Source organism: Perca flavescens, chromosome 16, assembly GCF_004354835.1.
Source record: "Perca flavescens isolate YP-PL-M2 chromosome 16, PFLA_1.0, whole genome shotgun sequence".
NCBI classification, from domain to species: domain Eukaryota; kingdom Metazoa; phylum Chordata; class Actinopteri; order Perciformes; family Percidae; genus Perca; species Perca flavescens.
Window position 1 is genome coordinate 28,077,820 of NC_041346.1, and position 26,345 is coordinate 28,104,164.

General features: G+C 40.7%; 2 protein-coding genes across 4 annotated transcripts; one reads left to right on the forward strand and one right to left on the reverse strand.

Annotated features, from left to right (window-relative positions):
• Nucleotides 1-848: 848 nt before the first annotated feature.
• tor4aa (torsin family 4, member Aa) lies at nucleotides 849-6,862 on the forward strand. Its single transcript, XM_028602006.1, has 4 exons — nucleotides 849-1,021; nucleotides 1,254-1,329; nucleotides 3,936-4,418; nucleotides 5,826-6,862. The coding sequence occupies exons 3-4, from the start codon at nucleotides 3,936-3,938 to the stop codon at nucleotides 6,699-6,701; spliced, it is 1,359 nt and encodes a 452-aa protein (XP_028457807.1). The 5' UTR covers nucleotides 849-1,021; nucleotides 1,254-1,329; the 3' UTR covers nucleotides 6,702-6,862.
• Nucleotides 6,863-10,814: 3,952 nt separating this feature from the next.
• Nucleotides 10,815-25,493, reverse strand: zgc:56235 (Voltage-dependent anion-selective channel protein 2-like). 3 transcript variants are annotated; one of them, XM_028601158.1, is made up of 10 exons: nucleotides 25,324-25,493; nucleotides 23,236-23,308; nucleotides 21,357-21,406; nucleotides 20,953-20,955; nucleotides 17,150-17,302; nucleotides 16,998-17,050; nucleotides 15,275-15,496; nucleotides 14,604-14,754; nucleotides 14,444-14,501; nucleotides 10,815-12,136 (listed from the first exon to the last, which is right to left on the reverse strand). In XM_028601158.1, exons 2-10 carry the CDS (start codon nucleotides 23,300-23,302, stop codon nucleotides 12,045-12,047), a joined length of 849 nt encoding a protein of 282 aa, XP_028456959.1. In that variant the 5' UTR covers nucleotides 23,303-23,308; nucleotides 25,324-25,493; the 3' UTR covers nucleotides 10,815-12,044. The 3 variants fall into 3 exon arrangements, with proteins under 3 accessions (XP_028456959.1, XP_028456960.1, XP_028456961.1); XM_028601159.1 differs by lacking the exon at nucleotides 20,953-20,955 and having other exon boundaries at nucleotides 25,324-25,492; XM_028601160.1 differs by lacking the exons at nucleotides 20,953-20,955; nucleotides 21,357-21,406 and having other exon boundaries at nucleotides 25,324-25,332.
• Between the last annotated feature and the right edge of the window lie 852 nt (nucleotides 25,494-26,345).

The following is a 26,345-nucleotide window of genomic DNA, read 5'->3' on the forward strand; positions in this document are numbered from 1 at the left end:
CTGAGACTTCCTGAGCGCCCCTCTAGAGTCTGATAGCTTCCTTTTCACACCATCTTCGCAGTAGTTTTCACACTCAAACCTTTTTACGAGAATTTGTCATTTAAAGTTGTATTTTTTTTTTTTTTGTGAATGTGACATATCTTTTAATGCCATCTGCTAGGTCGCCTGTTTGGCTAGATGTTTTTGTACAACAAGCAACAAGCTTTACACATTAAGTTACAGGCAAATGATGCAGTATGCAAATCGCTATCACACCTCTTTGTTTTCTATTTATATCTCAATGTAGGGCCTTTTAAAAGTCTGAACACCCACGCAACCGGGGCTGCAGCTAACACGGAATTTTTCAATATCGATTCATCTTTCTGTTTAAACAATGTGTGTCAACAATGCAATCGCAATTTTCCCAGGAGCCAAAGGTGACACAATATTTTAAAATAAAAACCCAAATATATTGGCTTTCCTGTCCCATAAGAAGTGGAGAAACAGCAAATCGTCACATTTAAGAAGCAAATGCTTGACATTTTTTGCTGAAAGAATGATGTGTGTTTTGTTGTTCCTCGAATATGACGGTATTAGAGCCTGTAAAGTACTCCAAAAAAAAATTGAATTTGATATTTTAAAAATGTGTGAGAGCCCCGGAATGTACAAGTGCGTCTAAATAATAAATGAAACTTGGATCATGAAGTAAGACTTTTGATTTCCACCTGTATTATCATTACAAGGCTGGACAAGAAAGCCCTTGAAGTGGATTTGATCTGTTTAAAAAATAAATAAAAATAAAATAAATGGCACAAGTGAAAGTTAATATGTTAAATGAACCCAGTGAGGTGTAGCATGTCAGTCTTTACAAAAAGCATGAAGTGGACAGAAGACAGAATAGAGAGGAGGAGCCAGCAGATGCGATAGGAGGGCTCTTCCTGAGTTGAGCTGTTTGCTGTGACCTGCTGTCTGCTTTCTCCACTCAAAGAACTATGGACTAAAAACAGAACTTAACTTTACAAAGATTTGAGCAACATTGGAGGTAAGAAGAAAAAAAAATGTTCCTGCATGTTTTCACTTGACCTCATGTTTCATTGTCCCCCTACTCTTTGCTTTGTGTGTGTGTGTGTGTGTGTGTGTGTGGTGTGTGTGTGCATCTGGGTGTGAGGCAGTAATTCAGTACCTCTCCTGTGTGAAACTCCACACACACACAACACATTTTTTTTGAAGAAAACGACTAACCTACAACTTGTGTCTCTTTGTGTGTGTTTCAGCTTTGGGTTTCTTCATGTTTTTGCAGCCAAAACTCACTCTCAACTGAGGAAAGAAAAGCTGGTGGGAAAAAAAGAGGTATTTTTTAACACCGCAACAAAACATCATTTAAGAGCCCTAAAATGTTTGGTATGTAGACGGTCCCTTCAGGTCCATGCATGTAAAAAGACAGGCAGATGGGCAGATTCTGATAGTGAAGGTGATAATGAGTGTATTTTTTGTCTCCCCTTTGCTGAATTCTTTTGTGCTGAAGTAAAAAAAAAAAAATAGGACACGAGTTTAGCAAGTTAGCCTGTGCCAAGAATAATATCCAACTTTAATACCAGTCACACAATGCATGCACATATTTGAACTGTCAGTGTTATTGGTGCTGCTGTTCCAGGAACAGAATTAAATTCCCCAGAATATGTCATCCATTAGTGCGGATTTGTATGCGGCGCATTTTGTCATTGGCCTGTTCTCCTTTGGGTGTAACTGACAGTTCCTCCTTTTTCTTTAACTCGCACTGCCTGCTTTGAAACACAGAGATGAGTGTGTAACCACCACAATTTCACACAAAGTGTTTCTTTAATCTATCATTTTGCTGCCTGCTTGTGCAATAGTGACTATTTCTGCAGACTAACCTGAAAAAAATGTTCAATTATTTGAAGATAAATCAACTTAGGTTAAAACTTTGCCTTCACAGTTTGCAGAACATGTATAGTGAGTTTATGATGCATGTAAAAGCTGCCACAAAGCTCTCCTGTGTGCATTTACACACAGGCAGAGTTATGTTGCAGCACAGGCCAGCGAATGTTCCTCAATGAATTGCACTTCCTTCTTTCTGCAGGAGCTTTTCCAAAATATTTATCACTTGATTTGAATATCATGGTTGAAGGGAAAAACCGCAGCACCGTACCTGGAAAATAGTTTTTTGTTACGTCCATGTCGACATCTACGAAGTAGCAGTAACTGATCAAAGTATAAATGACAAAATAAGTGTGTTGATGGAACAGATAAAGCAAGATAACTTGATGGATGCCATCCAAAGGATTATCAGCTGACAGCAGAGTGAGCAACGATCTATAAAGGAATTTTATCAGCTCTGTTTAGAAATCAGCCTTTGGCTGCAGTTATTTCAACACCATCCAGATTCCACTCTGCGCTGCATCTGTCGTCATGATTTCCTCACAACTGTGTATAAGTCATAAATCTGAAAAAGAAAAGTCTGACATCCAGTTCTTCTCTTCCCTTAATTTTGACAAATGGTCTTCTCGTGCCAGATCAGGAAGTAGCTCAAATTGACAAAATGTCGCTGCTCTATATCTCATAGCGTGACCAGGCAATTTAATATGTGTCTGTGGTTGTTTGTGTCGGTCTCAATAGCGGGGCTGTAGCTGATGAAGAGGAACTAAACGAAGATAACAGAAAGGAAGGATGGGTAGTGGTTTGCAGCGGCGGAAGGCGTATGCAGATATTTAACTTGAGTAAAAGTGGTAATACTACAGTGTAGAAATAACTCTGGTTAGTAAAGTTGTGGACGAAAAAACCCCAAAACAAAGAGCTGAAAGACTCAAATGCTTCAATATTGATTATAGCTGCTTTGGTCTCACATGCCCAGGTCTATCTCCACGGCGCTGTGGAGTAAAGGTCTGGCTACACCACAGATGCATTCTGGGATAGGAAGGAAAAAGAAAATGCTCTGGGTTGTTTGCATTTCTTTTAACCAATCAAAAACTGTCTTGGGCGACGCTAAGTCTCGGGAAGGAAGTTGTTTTGGTGGAATATTTGCACCCCGCAAAAGAAAAGGGTCCTTTGCACCATGACCTCGAGCCAAACACAATGTTAGACCTGGGTCTAACATTGGGAGAGTTAGCGTAGAGCAGCGTTATCAGCTGAATAGCTTAGCGCAGGGGCTAATGGATCCAGTGATGTATCTCATAAATGACCCCACTAATAATGCCCGAAATGATACCAAACTTCTACACTAGTACAAATAGTTTATTTAATCATAAAACGATGGATTGGAAAGTTTGTAAGTACCCCAGAAGTTTATGTAAATAACACTTGCCTGCTGGCTTCTGCTCTCTGCTGTTGTTGTTTCTGCTGTGAGACGAGTGCTTAGGGCCGTCTACAAATTACTACACCGAAAAGAGATGCAACAAAAATATTTATCAATTCAACTTTTTTTTTTAAAGTAAGTGCTGTAGTATAACAAGCAGGAAACACGTTATAATTGAGGTAAGTTTGGAGACATTACCTTATTTAATATTTTTGTTGCATCTCTTTTCGGTGTTGTAATTTGTAGACGGCCCTAAGCACTCATCTAACTGCCGGCAGTTAGACTGTTTTTTTTTTTTTTTTTTTTTTTTTACAGTGTGTTCAGGAGTGTAGTGAGGAGATGTTTGCTGTATGTGACAAAAAATATTGTAGCCTAAAAAACGCGTCACATCGCTTAGAGCACCTTTAAGTAATATAAAGTCTGCTTTTGCTGTGTTGGCTTGGTTCAAGAACACAACAGGACGTAAAACAAAGGGGCTGTTTCATTGTCGTCCTTCCCCCCCATGGCCCCCGCTGCAACACCCTGAGGCAAATCGTCAGATTGCTTTTTTTTTTTTGGCTTGAATGCCTTGTTTTCCTGGAAATGTACTTCCGTTGATCCAGATTGTAGCTGCTTTAACGCCATGCCCTTTTCTTCTCTGCAGATGAGTGACCAAGACAGCAGCACCTCGGCCTCGCAAACAGAGGGAGAAGTTGAGGAAGAAGTTGAGGGAGAAGTTGAGGGAGAGATGGACGGAGAAATGAAAGGTGGTGGTGAAGAAGAAGAAGGTGAAAAACACAGGGACAGTCCGGCCCCCGGTCTGTCCAGCTTCTCCACGTCCCTAAGCGCCGTCATGCGCATCAAACAGAAGTACCGGGCCATGAAGAAGAGGCGGCAGGACTTGGCCCTGGGGTTGGCAGCAGACGGGCCCCTCACGGGAGCTCCCCCCAGATCCAGCCCCAAAATCTTCACCTTCGACGGACTCACCCCGTCCAGCTTGTCGTCCTCTGTCCCGCAGTGGAACAAGAGAAGGAAGAGGAAACGGGTGTTGTATCCCAACAGAGGGGGGTGCAGGGCGCCTCCGAAACAGGAGCGCAGCCGAGCCAAATACTGCCTCGTCCTGCTCTGTGCCATTGTCTTCATCCAGGTAAAGGAACTCAAAATGATATAAGAATAATAAGAATAAATACTGAGGTAAGGGATTTGTATAACTATTAATTCCTGTGTGATGATGCAATGTAAATATAGACTGAACTAGGGCTGCAACTAACGATTAATTTTCATTATCGATTAATCTGTTGGATTATTTTCTGGATAAATGGATTAGTTGTTTGGTCTATGAAATGTCAGAAAATTGTGAAAAATGTGGATCAGTGTTTCCCAAAAAGCCCAAGATGATGTCCTCAAATGTCTGTTTTGTCCAGAACTCAAAGATATTCAGTTTACTGTCACAGAAGATTTCAATAACATTTTATTTATAGGGTCAAATCATAACAGAAGTTATAGAAGTTAGGATCTCAGGACACAGAGTAGGTCTAGAGTCTAGACCACGCTCTATAATTTACAAAGACCCAACAGTTCCCCCAAAGAGCAAGCATTTAAGGGCTTGAAGTGAAGTGTGACTGAAGAAACTAGAAAAGATTCAAATTTAACAAGCTGAAATAAAAAAAAAGAACTTATTTTCATAAAAATGTACTCAAACCGATGAATCGATTATCAAAATAGTTGGCGATTAATTTAAGAGTTCACAACTCTTGATTAATCATTAATCATTACCTTATCTTGAGGCACAGTTTAGTAAAATCTAAGTGCCCACAGCTCGTTCTTGCTTCAGGGCCTCATCTTTGTGAGTTCATGTGGCCGAGGCTGTTTGTGACTGCCTTATTATCACTTTGTTTGGCAACATTTCTAATGGGTCCAATGTGTTTCCTGTTGCAGTTTTAGACATTTGTGTGAAGTTTACAATGTCATAATTTGAGTAGGAATTCTTGAGTTATGGCCAAAAATGCATTATGATATTCAGAAACTGTGCCTTTTAAACGAGCCGTCAGGACTTTTGTAACTTTGTGACGTCACAACTATACTATATATAGGTAGAAAGTGCCACTACAGTGCCGTTACAGTCAATCCCCGGCTGCAATAATGGTGCAGAGACGCTGAGAACGAAAGGCCTGGAAATGCTGACCAATCAGAGAAGACTGGGCTTTTTCAGGAGATGGTCTTAAAGAGACAGGCGCTAAATCGGAGCGTTTAAGACAAAGGGTTAATACAGGTATATTCAGATAGATAGTATGAGAAAAATAAAGTGTTTATCGAACATTAAAGCATGTAAATATGTTCTAGGAGAAACCCAGAATACAAGTATGAACCACAAAATGAGCATGATATGGGACCTTTTAAAGTTGCTGGATAACATTTAGCTTTGTTCAGTGGCTCTCTAAAGTTGCAATTTGATATCCTTGTATACGAACCGTTTTCTATAAAGATTACATCACAGCTTTATCTGTCATCGCTCCCATGATATTCTAAATCTCTGTCCCGTGTGTCTCTTCAGGTGTACAACGCCATCGAGAACCTCGATGACCACGTTCTCAGGTACGACCTGGACGGGCTGGAGAAGACGCTGAGGCGAGAGGTGTTTGGGCAGCAGGGAGCCGTGGAGGGTCTGCTGTCCCACCTGAAGGACTACCTGTCCACCTACGTCCACAACAAGCCCCTGGTGGTGTCCCTGCACGGCCCCAGCGGCGTGGGCAAGAGCCACCTGGGGCGCCTCCTGGCGGGACACTTCCGCTCGGTGGTTGGGGAGACGCTGGTGCTGCAGTACTACGTCCTCCACCACTGCCCCCAGGAGGCGGATGCACTGCAGTGCGCCGGCGACCTGGCCGCCCTCATCGCGCAGATGGTGGAACGCGCCGAGGAGGAGGAGAAGATCCCGCTCTTCATCTTCGACGAGGCGGAGCACATGCACGGCGAGATCCTGGACGCCCTGCTGCAGCTCGTGGCCTCCAAACAGTCCAACGAGTACCTGAACGCCATCTACCTGTTCCTGAGCAACCTGGGCCACACGCACATCACCAAACACATGCTCTACAACTCCTCCAGTAATTCTATGGCGGCGGCGGCGTCGTCGTCGTCGTCGTCGTCGGGTCGTCATAGCCACCTCGTGAAAGAGCTGACTCCGATATTACGCAGCACCCTGGCGAAGCTTCACCCGCTGTGGACAGAGGCGGACGTTTTACCTCTGGGCCTTTTGGAGAAAGGCCACGTGATGGAGTGCTTCCTGGACGAAATGACTCGAGAGGGCTTCTACCCGGATCATACCAACATAGAGAGGCTCGCGGGGGAGATTGAATATTACCCCGAGGCAGGAGGGCACCAATACTCCCAGACGGGCTGCAAGCAAGTGGTCGCTAAAGTCAACCTGCTGTGAAATCCCTCCGCAGGAAATGTCTGAATGTTTCACATTCTTTGACGGATGAAGAAATGGCCTCGCTGGGAGCGAGTGAGGTTACGTGGTTATGAAACTTCAATGACACAACTCGGAGCCACAGCTTTTCAAGAGCCGTCTTGTAAGAGTGTGGTGTGTGTGTGTGTGTGGGGGGGGGGACGCTAAAGAGGTTCGCCTCTGTTGTGGGAAATGTGGCGTTTTTTTGTGAAGAGCACCCGGTCACACAAACAGTCCTTTAAGGTCAGTTCAGCTCAGCTCAGTGAGTAAAAACTAGCGATATGCAGATCGTTTAGGCTTTTATTTGACCCCAGTTTGAGATATCTGCCTCCACCAAAATACAAAGGAGGTAAGTGGAAATGTGTTTATGTTGCTCACAACATCATTTAAATAATTTTACACTGTCAACCTATTTTATAGGGATTATTTCTTCAGTCGAAAAACAGTCGACGGTGAGGTGTGTCGATTACCGTGGGATGGCGATGTTGTTTAGTTGACCACTTTGGTACGGACTGAAATATCTTAGCAACAGTGGACCTTTTTCACAGCAGACATTTTGACTTGTCATAGTAGAAAAAGCTCAGCTGAAATTGATAACCTTAACTTAAAGTGTCCCAGTAAGCTATTTCAGTGAGTCAGCATGCCCAATACCAGGGTCTCTCCTAAGTGGAATGCAGCCATCAGTAATGGTTTAATACCAGGGTCTCTCCTTAGTGGAATGCAGCCATATGTAATGGTTTAATACCAGGGTCTCTCCTAAGTGGAATGCAGCCATCAGTAATGGTTTAATACCAGGGTCTCTCCTAAGTGGAATGCAGCCATCAGTAATGGTTTAATACCAGGACCTCTCCTAAGTGGAATGCAGCCATCAGTAATGGTTTAATACCAGGGTCTCTCCTAAGTGGAATGCAGCCATCAGTAATGGTTTTGAATACACCTGTGCTTTTCCTACTGTGACATGTCAACATGTCTGCTGTGAAAAAGGTCTGATGGATGGATTGGCATGCAAATTTATCTAACCATTCATGTTCCCCGGAGAATGAAGCCTAATGACTTTGGTGAGTGTCTGACTTTGAATCTAGCGCCACCTTGAAGGGTAACATTTGAGCAAAAATATCTCCGCAACAATTGAATGGATTGCCATGAAATTTGGTACAAATCTGCAGAGTCCTGCGAGGCTCGATCCTTGACTCAAAGACTGATTCTCTGACTTTTTTTTCCTCTAGCCCTTACAGGCAAGTTTACATTTTGGTTTTGAGTGAATATTCTGAACGACTGTCACTGTCACAACATTTGGTGCCGACATACGTGTTCCCCTCAAGATGAACTGTAATCCCTTTGAAGATCCTTTAACTTTTTTTCATCCAGCGCCATCATCAGGTCACAACTTTCATTTGTCAAATACTTAACGATCACATACCTCAGAAAACTAATTACATTTCCATCAGCCTCAGCTGTACACTGTGTTTAGTGCAAATGTTAGCATGCTAACACGCTAAATTAAGTGGGTGAAAATCATAAACATTATAATTGCTCTCTAAAAAGTCAAAATGCTCAGAAGGCTCTTATTGTTGTTTAAATGTAATTTTCAAATTTTGTGAGCAAATTGAATTTCCTTCACCTCCACTGTAGGTGGAGGCAGAAATCTCAGAGAGATGGACTTAAAAACCCGACACAAAACTTTGTAGACAGCTTGACACAACGAAAGGTAAATGAGAATAGATATATTTTTATAATTTGTGTGAACAGACCTTTTAACCCCTTTTAACTACTACATATTAGGCAGCTCAAGCCGACACAGAAGAGATGAGCAAGACCAATATTCATTCGTGTATAAAGGGAAGCTCAGATATTTATAATGCATCAGTTACTAACGCATTTTAGGACAATTAGAAGTTTTGATTTTTGTCAGAATTCAGCATAACTCTTATTAATGCTAGTGCAAGTCAGCAGTGTGGATGTACTCATTAATGATATACTCTATAAGAACCGTAATGGTATTTAAGTAATTGATTCTTCCTTGGAGCTGCAGATGGGAAGTTGGTAGCGTAGAAGAATTTTTCCTGCATACTCTGAGATGTAAAGAGATATATTCTCTTTGTTTGAGAATAAGTTGCCCCTTACAAGTGTATTTATTAAAAAAAGATGGTTTTGAATGGATATACTACACGTTGACATCCAAAGTGCAACACAGACTCGCACTAGCATTGATTTTTATTGACCTGATGAGAATATGAATATGTTTATGTCCTGTATTCAGGTATCTTACAGTCTTAATATTAACGTTTAATGTGTAGTGAGTGCCTTGAAATTAAATACACCATTTAAACACGACTGTGAGGTTGTTGTTTTTCTTGCAAAGCGTAATATGGCGCTTTTTTTGTTTGACAAAACAAAGGAGGAAATCTTGAAGGAATAGTTTGACGTATTGTGAAATATAATATGATGTAATTATAAAGACTAGTTCCCTCTTCAGTTTTTCATAATTCGATTGTTTTGCTTTCTTGCTGAGACACTCACGGCTGTACGGTAAATATGCTACGGCCTGACCCTGTTAGCTTAGCTTAGCATCGAGACGGGGGAAACGAACCCCCTAAAACCACAACATGCCGTTTTTACACTTCAGTTTGTTTCCAGATTAAACAAAATATAAATAATTAAAAGGTGAGTTTTAAAGGTGCTGTAGGCCGGAGCCAGGCTAGCCGTTTCCTCCGACTTCCAGTCTTTATGCTAAGCTAAGCCGCTGCTGGCTTTGTGACTTTTATGTTTAACATCGAGAGCAGAGTCAATTGTTTCATTTAACTCTCTGCAAGAAAGCAAATTCTCAAAATGTTAAACTATTACTTTAAAGCAGCAGTGGGTAGAAAACCAAGAAAGACAGAATTTAGCAGTAAAGTGAGACCTCTTCCTGCAGCTCTCTCTCTCCCCTCTTTGTTGCATGCCCAGAGCAGCCAATAGGAACACACTCTCTCTCTGAAATGACTTGTGATTGGCCAAAGTCTCAGCTAGATTTTGTAAAGCCTGAAAAAGAGCCAAGAGGAAGTACAGAAGTCTGGTTTTCTCCAAGGGGGTAATTGAGCATCCAGAAAGCGTCCCTCCTATGGGGAAATTCTAGGCTAACAAGCCATCAGCTTCCGTTAGCATCCCATTGACTCCCATTCCTTTTGACGTCACTTTGACAGCGAATAACTTCACATCTGAAGCGTTTAAAGACTCTATTTGTCCATTGTTTATTTCCAAAGAAACATGACAATGTATAAAAGGCTCCATTACCTTGTAGCTCACGTTATGGCTCCGTAGCAGACGCTTTTATAAAAATAGGCTAACGATTGGGTCATAACCACGCGACTTACTGTCACATAATAGAGGAATTACCATATAGTACAGGAGAAGCTCGCAGGCAGTTTGGACTTACATTAGCTGTTTAAGTTTAATTACTAATGTTAACTAACATTTTAGTTAGCAATAATTAGCCTGTCCATCCATCCATCTTCGTCCGCTTATCCGGTGTCGGGTCGCGGGGGGAGCAGCTCCAGCAGGGGACCCCAAACTTCCCTTTCCCTTAGCCTGTGCCTATGTTATCTCCTTACATATACCTACACTCTCCGTCTCTGTGAGATTGGGAATGATTGAGATTTCTCTTGGCACAGCTACCAGAAGACTTCCAACTATCAGACACGTTGCTCACGTCACATCTACGTCGTCAAGCTCCGTTGAAGGCTGCTCAGTAACGCTCAGCCAGCACCGTAAAAAAGTGACTTCAGTGGTCTCCGTCGAAGTCTGTGTCCATGTATTCTATTGTCTATGGTTTTCTGTCAAACTACTCGAATTACAACATGTTAAAAGATTTTTTTGCCCAATGACGCCAAAACTAAAATCCCTACCAGAGCTTTAACTCAGGGTCCTGGTACTATTTGTTGTTTATCTCAGTCTCTCTCAGCAGACGGGGTCTGTTGGAGGAGCGACGACAACTGAGCAAAGAAAGATGTGGTTAAAGCTCCACAAAAGGCTTAAAAAGGTTAGTGGAGTTCAAACGACCCATCAAAGTACTGTTTCTACCATATGTGGATGAAGAGAAGAATCACAACTTTCAGGCAATATTTTTCAATTTTCTTTATTATTAGAATTCCCTTATTCGACATTGGAAAAAGAAATGAGGTACTGTGTCTAAGTGACAAAGAAAAATGAGATTTATAATTGTGATGACACGATGAGATTGAGAAAAAAAAAAACATACATACATTTTGATGTATGATTACCGGGGGAAAAAAAAGAAAAGAAATAAGATGGTCAGACACCAGACCTTTTACATATTCCTATGAAGTGTTTTGACCGGAGACACTTGGGAGGACAAACTGTATTTTATGTACATATCTGAGGAGTGTAGGTTGTATTCGACAAAGAGAGCGCTGACAGCAACGAGTGCAGTCCCCCCACCCGAGCAACATGAGCAAACATCTGGCCATCAAGCAAACATCAGCCTGAGCCACTCAACGGCTGAGATAACCTACGAGAGATGCAAAAATGATCCTCCCTTTTTTCCTCTGTGACGTATGTGCCCGAGACAGATAGATGAAAACAATATTGTAGAAATGCAAAACTAACTACGCACGCAACCGGAAGATTCCACCACATTGATTTCACCTACCGAAAGTCACGATGGATTAAAAGATCACTCGGGAGAATCTTTCACTGTCCCTGTAAAGCCGTTTAAAATATGTCTTTAATATGTCTATAAGTCTTTACCGCTCAACTTAAAACCCACCTCGATATTCCAGTCATACGTTCATGAAATGGGCTGTAACAGAACATTTATATGGATTCAATAGTCCAAAGATTGCAACAATACAGCCAAAAAGGCTCAAACTGATAAATAACAAAAGAGAAAACTCCTATTTTCTTTTTTTAACCAAGCAAACAAGCTTTTAGCTCTGCATCTGCACGTTTTCATCCTTGCATGCTTTTAACGAAGGCGGGAACAGCCTAATACAGAGGCTACACATTTACACCGACGACTACATCATTCAAAGACCTACGGGGAAATAAATAGTTTCATTCCAATGACGGTAAAACCTGCTAATAATCCACCGCTATGCTCCGCCGTCGGTTTTAGGATCAACAAGCTCACGGCTCCTCTCGGAGGTCGATGCTGAGGCTCGACTGTTACTGTCAGAGATGCTCGTGAAATGTGTGAAGAGGTGGGAGGAAGTGTGAGGGAGGGGTGGGGGTCCAGAGAGAAGACACATGAAGGTGGTGGTGGTGGGGAGGGGCAGAGGAGTGTGTTGGGATGTGGTTCGGGTCTTTTCTTTTTCTTTGTTCTCTGCCCCTTTATGCCTCCAGCTCGAAGCCCATCCCGACTTTGTGTCCGCCAGCGTTGAAGTTCTTCCCGTCGACCAGGGCTGAGAGGGTGACCTTCACACCTGCAGCCAAAAGGTAAGACTTTATAAAACCTTTATAATACCAAATATAAAATCAGTTTAAGACTAGGGCTGCACGATACACGAGGAAAATATGTGTTGTGCGATAACGATGTTGGATATCGCGATAACTATATTACTTGCGATAAATGAACATATTAAAATGTTGCTGCTGCTTTCAGTATTCTTGTAAAATACAACACATTGCTCGTTGAAAAAGGAAATCATTTCTAACATTCTTTTATTGAACAAACTGAACACTGAATTGACAATAAAAAAGAACAATAGTTACACTTTAAAGTGCAGTTCTCTACTGATATTTTCTTTTAACTAACATAAAAAAATCTTGTAGTGTCTAGTGCGATATGTCGCAACCATTCACGATATCTATAATGCGCCAGTTGATATCGCACTGACGATAAAAAACGATATATTGTGCAGCCCTATTTAAGACCTGTTTGACAGTCATATTGGTCAAAGTATTAAGTAGGGCTAGGACAATAAGCTTTCTTTTGGAAAAATCTGAAGCTGTATGCACAAAAAAAATAAAAAAAATAACTCCATCATAACATAAGAACTCCTACGTTTTTGATTTTTGTAGGTAGTGTGGTTTGTTGAATTTTCCCATCAAATGAAGAAAATGTGTTCAGATATGTAGCTGGTGTTTGATTGCAGATACAAACTTACTTTGTCTCATGTATGATATCTGCAGTGGTAGAAGAAGTATTGAGATTCTTTAGTTCAGTAAAAGTACTAATACCTCAATGTGAAAATACTTCACTACAAGTAAAAGTCCCGTATAAAACAAACTTGACTTAAAAGTATGTTTCAGCAAAATTTTGTTTAAGTACTTAAAGTAAAAGGAGGGTAGTTTATAATCTTGTAATCTGCATCATATTCTATAAGACCATCGTATGTTTGTAGGGTCGCTGTCCAGTGAGAACCACGGATCTTCAAAAAAGTTTTACGATATGACCGGGTGCTCCCTGTACAGGGAACTCACTTTGTTTTATCTAACGTTAGCACCACACTCTCTCTCTCTCTGTTCTCTTGCTAGCTTACTCCACCACTTGGTTTTATCTAACGTTAGCACTGCTCTCTCTCTCTGTTCTCTTGCTAGCTCACTCCACCATTTTGTTTTATCTAACGTTAGCACCACTCTCTCTCTCTGTTCTCTTGCTATCTCGCTCCACCATTTTGTTTTATCTAACGTTAGCACCACTCTCTCTCTCTGTTCTCTTGCTATCTCGCTCCACCACTTTGTTTTATCTAACGTTAGCACCACTCTCTCTGTTCTCTTGCTATCTCGCTCCACCACTTTGTTTTATCTAACGTTAGCACCACTCTCTCTCTTGCTAGCTCACTCCACCATTTTGTTTTATCTAACGTTAGCACTGCTCTCTCTCTCTGTTCTCTTGCTAGCTCACTCCACCATTTTGTTTTATCTAACGTTAGCACCACTCTCTCTCTCTCTGTTCTCTTGCTATCTCGCTCCACCATTTTGTTTTATCTAACGTTAGCACCACTCTCTCTCTCTGTTCTCTTGCTATCTCGCTCCACCACTTTGTTTTATCTAACGTTAGCACCACTCTCTCTGTTCTCTTGCTATCTCGCTCCACCACTTTGTTTTATCTAACGTTAGCACCACTCTCTCTGTTCTCTTGCTATCTCGCTCCACCACTTTGTTTTATCTAACGTTAGCACCACTCTCTCTCTCTTGCTAGCTCACTCCACCATTTTGTTTTATCTAACGTTAGTACTGCTCAATCTCTCTGTTCTCTTGCTAGCTCGCTCCACCACTTTGTTTTATCTAACGTTAGCACTGCTCCACATAGCGCTCTAAAGTACTGTAGCTGTTGTTATAGCAACAAAAGACGCTCTCAGCTGCTTTTTGGAATCAACACGCTGCCAGCTTTTTTTTTTTACTTAAAAAAAGCGCTCTAGTCAACTTTTTCTTGTTGAAAAAGACGACACGTGTGAACATAGCCTTACGATGCATTTTCCAGCTGATCCAAGAGGCTTATTAAAGACTTTATTTAGCTCAAGAAGTAGAGTTTTCTCAACACATAAAGGAAGACTTCATCCTTCAGTTTATCACAAACATTCAACATCAGCACATCTGGAGATACGTGGTTTTTACTGGACAGGAAGGGGAGGAAAAACTGTCATCTGAAAAGTAACTAAAGCTGTCAGACAAATGTAGCGGAGTACAAGTAGAAAGTAGCATAACATGGAAATACTCCTCAAAAGTGCCCCACTGAGGAGGACTCCAGGTTGTATTTAGATTATTTGCGGTGAAAAGGAGCCTACCTGGCCGAAGGCTCTGGGTGTAGCCGACTCCGATCAGACTGGCATTGTTGACTTTGGCCTGCGGGGGGGAAACGTGATAGGACGTGAAACATAACAACAAAACAAAACATTTTCTTTTGAGCACTATGCCTTTACAACAGAGCTGTAACCAGGCACTCACAGACAGAGAGGTGTCTTTATCCAGCTTGTATTTGGCGGCGATGCCGAAGCGAGTGTTGTTGCTGCCGGCGGTCCAGGCCAGGGTGACCGCCGTCTCCAGCTCGTCGTTCACCTTCTGGTAGATGGAGCCGCCGAACTCAGTCCCGTCGTTGCTGAGACAGAGAAGATCAAGAGGCGTTCACGCACACAGATTTATCAGGGTCCTCCCTGGCCACATGACGTCATACGCCTGATTTACATATTGGTGACGTCGAAGCTCAGAGGAGGTTTTTTAAAGATTATTTTTGGGGCCAGTAAGTGTCCCAGTAAGCTATTTCAGTGAGTCAGCATGCACGTAATCAGGACCTCTCCTAAGTGGAATGCAGCCATCAGTAATGGTTTAATACCAGGGTCTCTCCTAAGTGGAATGCAGCCATCATTAATGGTTTAATACCAGGGTATCTCCTAAGTGGAATGCAGCCATCATTAATGGTTTAATACCAGGGTATCTCCTAAGTGGAATGCAGCCATCAGTAATGGTTTTGAAAACACCTGTGCTTTTCCTACCGTGACATGTCAACATGTCTGCTGTGAAAATGGTCTTATTGTTCCAGACTTTTTGCAGAGCCACAGTACTCTCCCCATGACGAGTAGACTGAATCTGATGTGTTTAAAAACCACAGGAGCACTCACACGTTGGTGTGCAGCTGGAAGTCCCCTGCCCTGTATCCCAGGGCAAAGTTGTTCTGGGCCAGTTTGGACTTGGCCGTGTCGAAGGCCATCTGGTAGCCGGCCAGCCAGCCCTCGTAGCCCAACACGGCAGCGGCGTGGATGATGGGACCCTCGAAGTCTACGTCACAGCCCAGGTTCACAAAGTCGCGCTTGTAGGCTGTCTTCAGCTTCCCGCTCTTCTTACTGAAAAATAGATTCATAGAGTTTCATGTTAGTTTATCTCTAATATTCACTGCTCATATGTAGAGCTGTGAAGATGAATGGATTAGTCATTAACTACAAGATTTGGTTTGAGTAGTTTTTTATGGGAAAAAAAGTAAATTCTCTGATTTCAGCTTGTTAAATGTGAATATTTTCTAGTTTCTTCTCTCCTCTGTGACAGTAAACTAAATATCTTTGAGTTGTGGACTAAACAAGACATTTGAGGACGTCATCGAGAAATCAACTGACGGATGAATTAACTTTAAAAATAATCGTTAGTTAGAGCCCAATTCAAATGTTTCTTATTGTCCCCAAAGGCCAAAGAAAAGACCAAAACCAACAGTGAAAGTATCTCAGTCTGCCCCACATACTCACTACTGAAAATATTCCCCAACAAATGCACTATTTCCTCCCCCTGTTTTATAAAAACTACAGAGCGCAGCTGTTTTAGGTCATTACTAAGCATTTGTTATAAAATATAAAACCATATATTTGTGAAGATTTTCAAAATAGGAAAAAAAAAAAAAAGAATCTAATTCTCCAATTTGAAAACGTGTGGAAAAAAGCAGCTAGTTATTGACCAAAAGAACAGAAATATGAGTTTTTACCATAGACTGTTATTATATTATTATATAATATTAATGGACAAAGCATCCGGTTCGGCAAAGTGCTGCCAATGCTGAAGTGCCTTCAACCTGCATCCTATCTGAACTCCAGCAGGGGGCGACACGTGCGGTTGCTAAAAGAGGTCTGTTTCTTCAATTTTTTTCAATTTCTTTATTTTTGAAAGGGGACAGTGAACATTAATCAACATTGAAACAATGTAAATGTTCCCGAGTTAGCTCAAAAGTGCTAATTTTCATTGGTAGTCCCCCTTCTGTAGAAGTCTATGAGAAAGTGACCCACTTCTCACTTGATTTATTACCTCAGTAAACATTTTCATAATGAGTTTATGGTCTCAATCGCTAGTTTGAAGTCTTCTGCAACACAGAATGGTGTTCATTTTTTGAATTATGGCCTTGTTGATTTTAAAATGGGCGATAAAGCAGGGGGTGTTTTAGGGTGTGGCTGTGATGTGATTGCCAGTCCGCAGCCTGTCTTATATGTAATATAACTATGGGACAAAGATATATTTAAAACTTTACCTCGAATTATGTATGCTAGCTTTCAGCAGCAGTTGCATTCAGATTGCCAGTGAAAGTGTGTAACGTAACGTAGAGTGTAAGCGGCGTTGCCATCTCTGTGTCACAGTCAGATAATGCCCAACAGTCTACGGCTCCTCCCTCACGTCTAAAATCCTCACATCAGCATACTCAACGACTCATAGCAGAGCTCCACAAACCAAATGAGTGACGTCACTCATGCTCTGTCCATTAATATTTACAGTCAGTGTTTTTTTACCAGGCCTGACCCACAGTTTATACTTATTACGTAATGTTCCATGTAATCCCACGCGGCGTGATACAAATAAATGTGGTCTCACCCTGTGTTTGGTACAAAAGACGTATCCAAGGCGACCTTCAGTCCTTGAGTCAGCTGTAGGTAAAGTAACCACAGACCAGTGTGAGACTCAAACAATGCTATTGTATAAGTTTGCAGAAACGAGTGTGAAGACTTCATGTTACTGGAGCGTACCTGGTCCTCCACAGTGACCTCGGTAGCCAGCGTGTTGTCCGTGTTCCACTTCTGGTTGAAGCTCAGGCCCAGCTCCTTCATCTTGTACTTGGTCTCCAGGCTGCCGGCGGCCTTCCCTGTGTCCGTGTTACTGGAGCCAGATGTGTTGAACTCCTGACAGGAGAGGACATCAAGCATTACTGTTACTATACTATATCATTTACTTACATTATAAATACATTTAATTGAATTAATGTTCCAGAATCAGAGGTGGAAAGAGTAAAAAAATACATTTAATTGAATTAATGTTCCAGAATCAGAGGTGGAAAGAGTAAAAAAATATTCTACTAAAAGTCACTATATGTAACTTTTACACATTTCTCAAACTGTCCATCTAATGATCATAAATGACTTGTAACAGCAAACGAGACAAACCGTGAAAAGAACGCTAGTTTTATATAGTTTTTAGTAAATCATCTGCCCGGGTACGATTTTTTTCCCCACGAAGAGCACACAATCTGACGGGTCACTGATTTCGGTGTAACACCGGAAAAGCCTGTTAGCGTATCCAGCCAGGTAAAGGGTAGCAGGAGATTTCTTTATTTAGGCCTAATTGTATTTTAATGTTATTTTTCAGAAGTTATCTGCTGTAGTTATGATTGATACTGGGCAGGACCATCACAGGAAAGAAGGAAATTAAACAAAGAACAACTAAAAGCTAAAACGAAAGACAACGATCACGTTGGGCTTTAAAGTGCTCATACTGTATTATGCTCATTTTCAGGTTCATAATTGTATTTAGAGGTTATATCAGAATAGGTTTACATATTTTTGTTGTACTGTCCATTGCTGCAGCTCCTATTTTCACCCTGTGTCAGGTCTCTGTTTTAGCTACAGAGTGAGACTTCGCAACTTCTGCAACATCTCTGTTGTCAGTCGCACATGCTCAGTAGCTAGGTAAGGACTACATGAGCTAGCTAGCTGTTTCTCCAACTTCGGTCAGTACAAGGCAGGATTAGCCGGGAGAATTCTTCTAAATGAGGTCGCACTTCCAACTTTGCGTGGAATACCTGCAGAACAGGGACATGGAAGGAGTTCTATACAATTTATTTTGTAGATTAGGGTGAATTAGTGTGTGTTGTAGCAGTGTTTTGCCATTGAGAACGAGCTAACATGCTAGCGCTAGCCCCCTAGGCTCCTCGTCTTGGATAGTGACGTAGAAAGCCATGCAGATTTTGACCAGCTCACCCGGAGACTGAAGGCAGGACATATTCAGAAACCCGTATCTCACTCAGAACACCATGGATGTTTTTTTTTCTAAGTTTGTGTGTGTGGAAGCAAGCACCAAAGACACAAAATAACACCCCAAATCCCAGAAAAAGGGATTTTTTTCATGATATGGGCACTTTAACAGATGGAGACCAACACGCGATTGTAAATTATTCAAAAACGTCCCCCAATTGGCCCTCAGGTATGTAATATGTCATTTCATTCATAACTTCAGATTGCGCCATGTGGCTGTACGTCAGTAGCCAACATTAAATTAGGCCCCCCTTCCATTTAGCGCGGACGTTTTAATCCTTTTAGTCCGTGTTCGTGTTGGCCTAGTATTTTCTTTTCCCTTGTCACCCTGTAACGTTACTTGTGTAAAGCGTCCGTGGGTTTCATGAAATGCGCTATATTAATCTAAGTTATTATTACGTTGGTTGCTACACAACCTCTTAATGCTTTGGCTCGTGACACAGTGACGGTGATACCCGGTTTAGCTCACGAGACATCCAAAGTAGGTTAAGTTACCGTATGCAACACTGGAAATGCAATGATGCATCTGTAACGTATTCTCTTATTGCAAATGAATGATTTTCTGTCCGAGCAAACCATTCATCGTGACTATATGACCTCCCGGTAACGCTACCTCAGTAATCTACAGCACTGTAAAGAGAAGAGCTTTACCACAGCAGGTGGGGTAACAAACACCACCGCTTTATGTAAAAGTATTATTACTCTGATTCACTTTTAATTACGTACAAGTAAACTTACCGGTATAAAAATCTACTCAAGTAAAAGTGAAAAGTAGTTCATAAAACTCAGAGTAAAAGTTACTTTACTTACTTTTTTTAACAGTGTAAAACTACACATTTTAAAAACTACTTTAAAACTAAAAGTACACAAAAAACGACCTAACTACACTAACACAAGTAATTTGTTACTTTCCACCTCTGACCAAAAGTCAATCGGACACAAAATAACCACAGGAGGACAGATTATATTGTAAAATATCCAAAGCATTCACAAAATATAGAGAGAGACCGCAAAGATGAGACAAAACTTAATAATTATTAAATTGTACAGACATAAATTAAAGAATATGAGTTAACACACGAGACGATACAGCTGACAGACGAGCAGACGTTAACCCATGCAGGACATTAGTAACACGTGTGAAAAAAAACAACAACATGCTGAGACGTTTGATGAACATTATGAATATGACAGAGAGCATGTACAATTCTCAGTTTGAGGCTGATTTAGATATTTATTTTTTTTACCATCGTCAGTGTATTATTATTTTTTTTTTTAACCGTTTCAAATGTTTTGCTTCATTTTGTTGTGGCCCTTGTTTTCTTTCTATTTGCATTAATTTATACATGATCAGAAGACTTAAATGTCATCAGCTATAACGATATTCGGTTCGAGTGTTTTTTTTATGAAAAAAAAGTCACAATTTCTCCGATTCCAGCTTCTTAAACGTGAATTTTCGGCCTTTATTTTTGACAGGACAGCTGAATACATGAAAGGAGAGAGAGAGAGAGATAGAGAAGGGGGGGGAATAACATGCAGCAAAGAGCTGCAGGTCGGAGTCGAACCTGGGCCCGCTGTGTCGAGGAGCAAACCTCTATATACTACCAACTAAACTATCCGGGCGCCTGATTTTTTTTTTTTTTTTCCTCTTTTTTGTTATTATATTTACTGTTTTGTAATGCTGGAATAATGTTATATATCACAGACTGTTTACAGAAATGTCCTATTTTCAGTGGATCTTTCATTTATTTTGTATTACTTTATTGAAAGGTCCTATGACATGCTGCTTAGTGGTCCCCTAATACTGTATCTGAAGTCTCTTTTATATAGACCTTAGTGGTCCCCTAATACTGTATCTGAAGTCTCTTTTATATAGACCTTAGTGGTCCCCTAATACTGTATCTGAAGTCTCTTTTATATAGACCTTAGTGGTCCCCTAATACTTTATCTGAAGTCACACCGTTACAAAAGGAGAGTAAAACCTTTCACTTGTTGTCCAAGTTTATCAACCGGCAGGATCCCCCCCCTCAAAACAGTTGTTAAGCCCGGTGGCAAGTATCTTTTCTTTTCACAGACTGACGGCAGCATTAATCTAGAGCCCAGTCGTTGCTGTGATAGCAGAATCATTAGTGTAATCATGAAATTGAGAATGTACAAAAAGCTATGAGACAGATTCCATAGGGCCCTAGATGAGGTCAGTGCTAAAAACTTAACTGGAGATTCGAAAAAAGTTTCCAGCGGACTGTAACTGTTTTTAGAGACCACATGATTAATTAATTAATCAAGACAATTAATTGACATAAAAATGAGGCAATTGGACAGACTCAAAGACTCTACGAGCTAGATCTAATTGAGAGTGACGTGACAGAACGTAGAGAACAAATAATTGTTATAAAAACACATTGATATTCATGCTGTATGAGTGACTATCACAAAGACAAAAAAAAGAGAGAAATAAGACATGGATGGTGGTGGTGGTCAGTGTATGAATAAACAGCTGTCAGCTCTGGCACCGATCTTACCATCTACATTAGAGCGTGAGCAGTCCGGTACAGAAGGCAGCAGCATGGAGACAGAGCAGCGGTTAGGAGAGGGAGAGAGAGAGAGAGAGAGAGGGAGGCAGACAGACAGGCCACAAAACAAACACACAGGTTTGTCATGTTTTCTTTCGAACAGAGCACAAACAAGTTCGGCCAAGCAGGTCTGCAGCAGCACCGTTTCCTGGGAACCTGGAAACCAGGTTCCAGCAGGGCGCGGGAGTTCAGGGACAGATGTGCAGACTGGAGGCTTATTTTGGGGGTGTTAGGGTTAGATAGTGCAGCATGTTTGCCAATGTGATGGCAGGACAAGGGGAAGGCAGGGAGATGCACTAGGCACAAAGCATCTATTACATGAACAACAGGTAAAAAGAGAAAAGGGTCCTCACCACTCCGCTTTGTGATTTAGTCTTTAGGTCCAGCTTCACAACTCCAAAGCCTGGTGGATTTCACAAGACAGAGTTGGGTTGTTGTTGTTGTTGTTGTTGTTTTTGCAGTAATTGAGCGGGAAAGGGTTGTGGTTAGAAGGGTTTAGGGGTTTAGCCGAGAAAATATAGCCAGCGGTTAACCCTTGTGTGGTCTTCCTGTCGACCATGCAACCTTTAGTTTTTCTGGGTCAACATTTGAAATGAAAACTTTTTCGTCAATTTGTTGTTCTTTTTCAAAACTTGTCATTTTAGTCGACATTTTTTCCCCCAAGTTCTTTGTCACTTTTTTTTTTTTTTTTTTTTTAAGATATTTTTGGGGAATTTTTCCTTTATTTAGAACAGCTGAAGAGATCCAGGAAACAGGGAGAGAGAGAGAGAGAGAGAGAGGATGACATGCAGCAAAGGGCCACGGGTCAGATTCGAACCCGGGCCGCTGCCAAGGACTGAGCCTACATGGGGCGTTTTTTTTTTATCTGCGTTTTTCTATTTTCTTTGACAGTTTGGTTGAAAGAAACCCAAATTTCTGATATAGAAACTTTTTGAAAAAAATGGGTCAAATTTGACCCGAGGACACCAGGAGGGTTTGGATTAAAACACTCCTGAGGGGCGCATGGATAGCTCAGTTGGTAGAGCGGGCGCGCATGTATGGAAGTTTACTCGTCAACGTAGAGGGCCCGGGTTCGACTCCAATCTGCGGCCCTTTTGCTGCATGTCGTTCCCCCCTCTCTCTCTCCCCTTTCATTTCTTCAGCTGTCCTGTCAATAAAGGCCTAAAAATGCCCCAAAAATGTATAAAAATAAAATAAAAATAAATAACACTCCTGAGGAACAAGCATTGGTTTCCTGGGTGAAAGTATTTAAATTATATTATTATATTAGATTTTGCGTGACTTCCGGCCGTAGCTGTACACCTTCTAGCCACAACCATGAAAAAGGGAGTCCAACCAGTGTTTTCCCAACCATTATAAAGCCTAGGGGCAGCACCCAAGCCGTTTTGGGCATAACCTTAGCCAAATAAATGTAAAATCAATATGAGCATCACACTTAACTAAATGACTTTCCTCAGAGGATCTGATGAATGTAGTTGGTCCCCAGTGGACTTCTTTAGCAAGTTTGGTCTTTTTGAGTGTTATTTATTTTAATAACTGCTCTAGCTTTTCCAATGTTTTGGACATAGATTTGAAAATTACATTTTTCCTTTTTTTTTTTTTTTTTTATTGAAAAACAACATTTTCTCAAAGGGAGGGCCCTTTAACCCTCTGCCAAATACGAGCACCCAAGTCTTTTACAAACCTAGGGACACCGCAAAATAAATCAAAGAAGATTTAAGGAGTAGTTTGACATTTTTGGAAAAGACAAGATTTAATGTGGTGCTTTTGCACGATTCTTTGTGGAGAAACTTAAGTTTTACAGATCTGAATTTGAATCGAGGACAACTCGCATATTTTCCTCATATCGTGCAGCCCTAATATATATATATATATATATATATATATATATATATATATATATATATATATATATATATATATATATTATGTACTTCCTGGTACCTAATCATGATGACCCACAGAAATTAATAAAACAAATTTAATATATATATATATATATATATATATATATATATATATATATATATATATATATATATATATATATATATATATATATATATATATAGATGCTTGCTTTTGCAGTTTGCCCCACTCTCGCCAATATTAACTGTTCAATCAATCTATTTATATCATCTGCACACTAGCAGAACAGCTCGACTCCCTGAGACACCAGATTTGTTCCTGACAGTAAATAATTCAGTCTTTGGTCTAAGACCTTATACTCACCATAGCCCTTGCTGAATATGTCCTTGGCAGTCTTGCCCAGGTCTGAGTATGAAGGAGGGACAGCCATCGTGTGCTGGAGGAGAGAAAGTCATTAATGTGGAGTCGCCCACTCTCATGTTTAAGCCATATTACACGGCAGTCAAGTTATGTGTTGTCAGGTGCAAAACAATTGCAGCGAAGCTTTCGTTGGCAACCTTCTTAGTTTCTCAGTCAAAAAATGACATAAGATTATTTATAATATAATATATAATAATACATTTATTTGATTCACAGCTGCTACATATAGTGTTTTGACCTCGACAACCCAACTGCATTTTACCGCAAACCTGTGACTAGTTAACTTTCTAAAGCAGGCCCAATCGCTTGTCTGCTAAGAGTCAGGTCGGGACTCCGACGTTAACACACTGACAACATTGTATTCAGAATATAAAATATTTTTATAGCACTTTTTAATGTGTGATTGTGTAAAGGTGTTCACGAGACACCAACCTTTCGTCAACTTGTGAATTTCGCCTTGTTTGCATGGAGACAGACGCTGTGTGCACGGAGGGGAGGGGCTGTGTGTGTGTGTGTGTGTGTGTGTGTGTGTGTGTGTGTGTGTGTGTGTGTGTGTGTGTGTGTGTGTGTGTGTGTGTGTCTCTATCTGTGTGTGTGTGTGTGTGTGTGTGTGTGTATCTGTATCTGTGTGTGTATCGGTGTTCGTATCTGTGTGTATGTGTGTGTGTGTGTGTGTGTGTGAGAGAGAGAGAGACGTGTGAGTGACAGAGAGACGGAAGAGAGCAGGGAAAGGAAATGCAGCTGAACGAATACGCTGCGTGTTTTAAATAGCGTTAAAAAAATTAATAACGAAACACAATATGTGGTGTTACGGTGTTGATTGTATGGCGTACCGTATTGTATGGGCCGCAATTGGCCCGCGGGCCGCGAGTTTGAGACCCCTGCTTTAGAGGCAGCTGGGATGCTAACAACATATGAGCTCTGCGTCCGGCTGAACCAAGAAGCTAATGGTGCACATTAAGAGTCAAGCACCCGGAAATATTAATCTAACCTTGTATATGAGCATAAAGAATTACATTTCATAGCTAATGTACCAAGTCTTATCGATTATTTGAAATGTTATACTTTTGTACTATCCAATGTATTACGTTGTATTATGTTACTACCTTTCACCTCATACTATTTACCAGTTTGCACTATATTATCTTATCAATATGTTACAATTTGTGCATCATTAATCACACTGCTGTCACTTTACCTTGTCATTTTTTAATGCAGTTCTATTTTATTCCTATTTTAGTGGTATATACTTCTTCTTGTGTATTACTTTTCCTTTCTCCATTGATCTGTATTGCTGTCCTACAACCTGACTTAATGAAGGTTTATTTGATCTTATCCTGTTCAAGCATCAGAACAAAAGGCTCTCTCAAGGTTGTAAAAAAAAAGGCCCTCATCCTTGGGATGCTTCTGCTGGAGATGTGCCGACCGTATGCACATCCGGTTTAGAAAAATATCCCATGTGCACAATGCTGTATTTTCTGCATTAACAACTGCTTGGTGCTGCATCTCTTATATGGGACAAAGGACAGCAGATGGGCCAGTTAAAGAGGGATGGGGGGTTGACAGACTGCTAGCTAGCTAACTGCTGTGTGAGCTGCAGTAACATGCTTGCTTGTTAATAAAAGGATGACTGATAGATACTGACATTAACTACCTGTTATAGCTAGTTAGTTAACGTGCGTTGTGCTGTTCTTGCTCCCCAAACACACGAACGCGCATGCACGCACACACACATTCACAGGCAGTTAGACAGCCACAAACCCAGCTAATAAAGTTGCTAAATACGTGGCTAACATTAATCTCTGCACTATCACAGAAAAAAAAACAAGGATTAAACTGTGCATTACAAAGCTAAATATCATTACATAACAGAGCTAACGTTAGCTAAATCGCTAAACATTCTAGGCTAACCTTGGAGAGAAACGCACTTATCAAAGCAGCAATCAGTCACGTTAACGTTTATTGCAATGCACGTGCAATAAAGCTAAGCGCTGTATTTAAGATTAATACGCATATTTTGTGTCTCCTTACCGGTGCAAATGTGTTTGATAGGAGTGTCCGCAGAGCCTGGAGCGTCCCTGGTCGTGATGCTGCTGAGTGGATTGACAGCTAGCTTAGTTTAGGGGAGACAGGGCACAATGAAGGAGACATATGGAGCATGCGCGGTGTCAGTGAGAAAAGCAAACAAAGAGTCAATACAAAGGCAAGAGAGTAATCCTACAGAGCACAGCCACACCCGAGCAGTTTCATACGAGTGAATACCAGTTTATTTGAAGGGAATTTAGGTACAGAAAATGACCAAAAACGTTTATAAGAGAAAAACGTAACGTAAAGTAACGCTCCAGGTCGTTGGGCCCGATTGCAGGGGCCTCTGACCCTTTTGGGGCACCTCCTTTGTGCCTGACCCAAGAAAGATAGGGCAAATACGGCAAATATCATACATTCAAGTTACAAGATAACTTTATTGACACTCTACTAGGCCAATGGAATGTCGTTTGAAGCAAGCCTTTAGATGCCTAATTAAGGATAAAAACTATAAAGTATAACACTGAGTATACTGTAAGATACAAAATGAATGTATACACAAAATAAAGTGTCCAAATGAACACAGAATTAAACTACATCCATCCAGAGCATTCTTGTACACACACATATATATATATATATATATATATATATATATATATATATATATATATATATATATATATATATATATATAATCCATATGCATTAGAAAAATGGTCAGTAAATTAAGCCAACTATCCTGCCCTTTATTAATGAATTTCAGCAATGTAATGTTTAATTTAATATTAAAAACAAAAAAGCTATTAAGACCTTTCAGTTATTAAATGATTTGACACAAACTCTGGCTTTATTAAATGTAATTGTCTTATTATTCATTTTATGGTACTGTCTTTTCTTTTGTTCCTGTCTTGTAATGTCTGTTCTATGCATATGTTTGTACCTTTGTTGTATATGAACTTCTGTACAATAAAGAATTAATTATAAAAAAAATCAGAGGCAGAGTAAGGCAGAGTTGGGCGGGACAT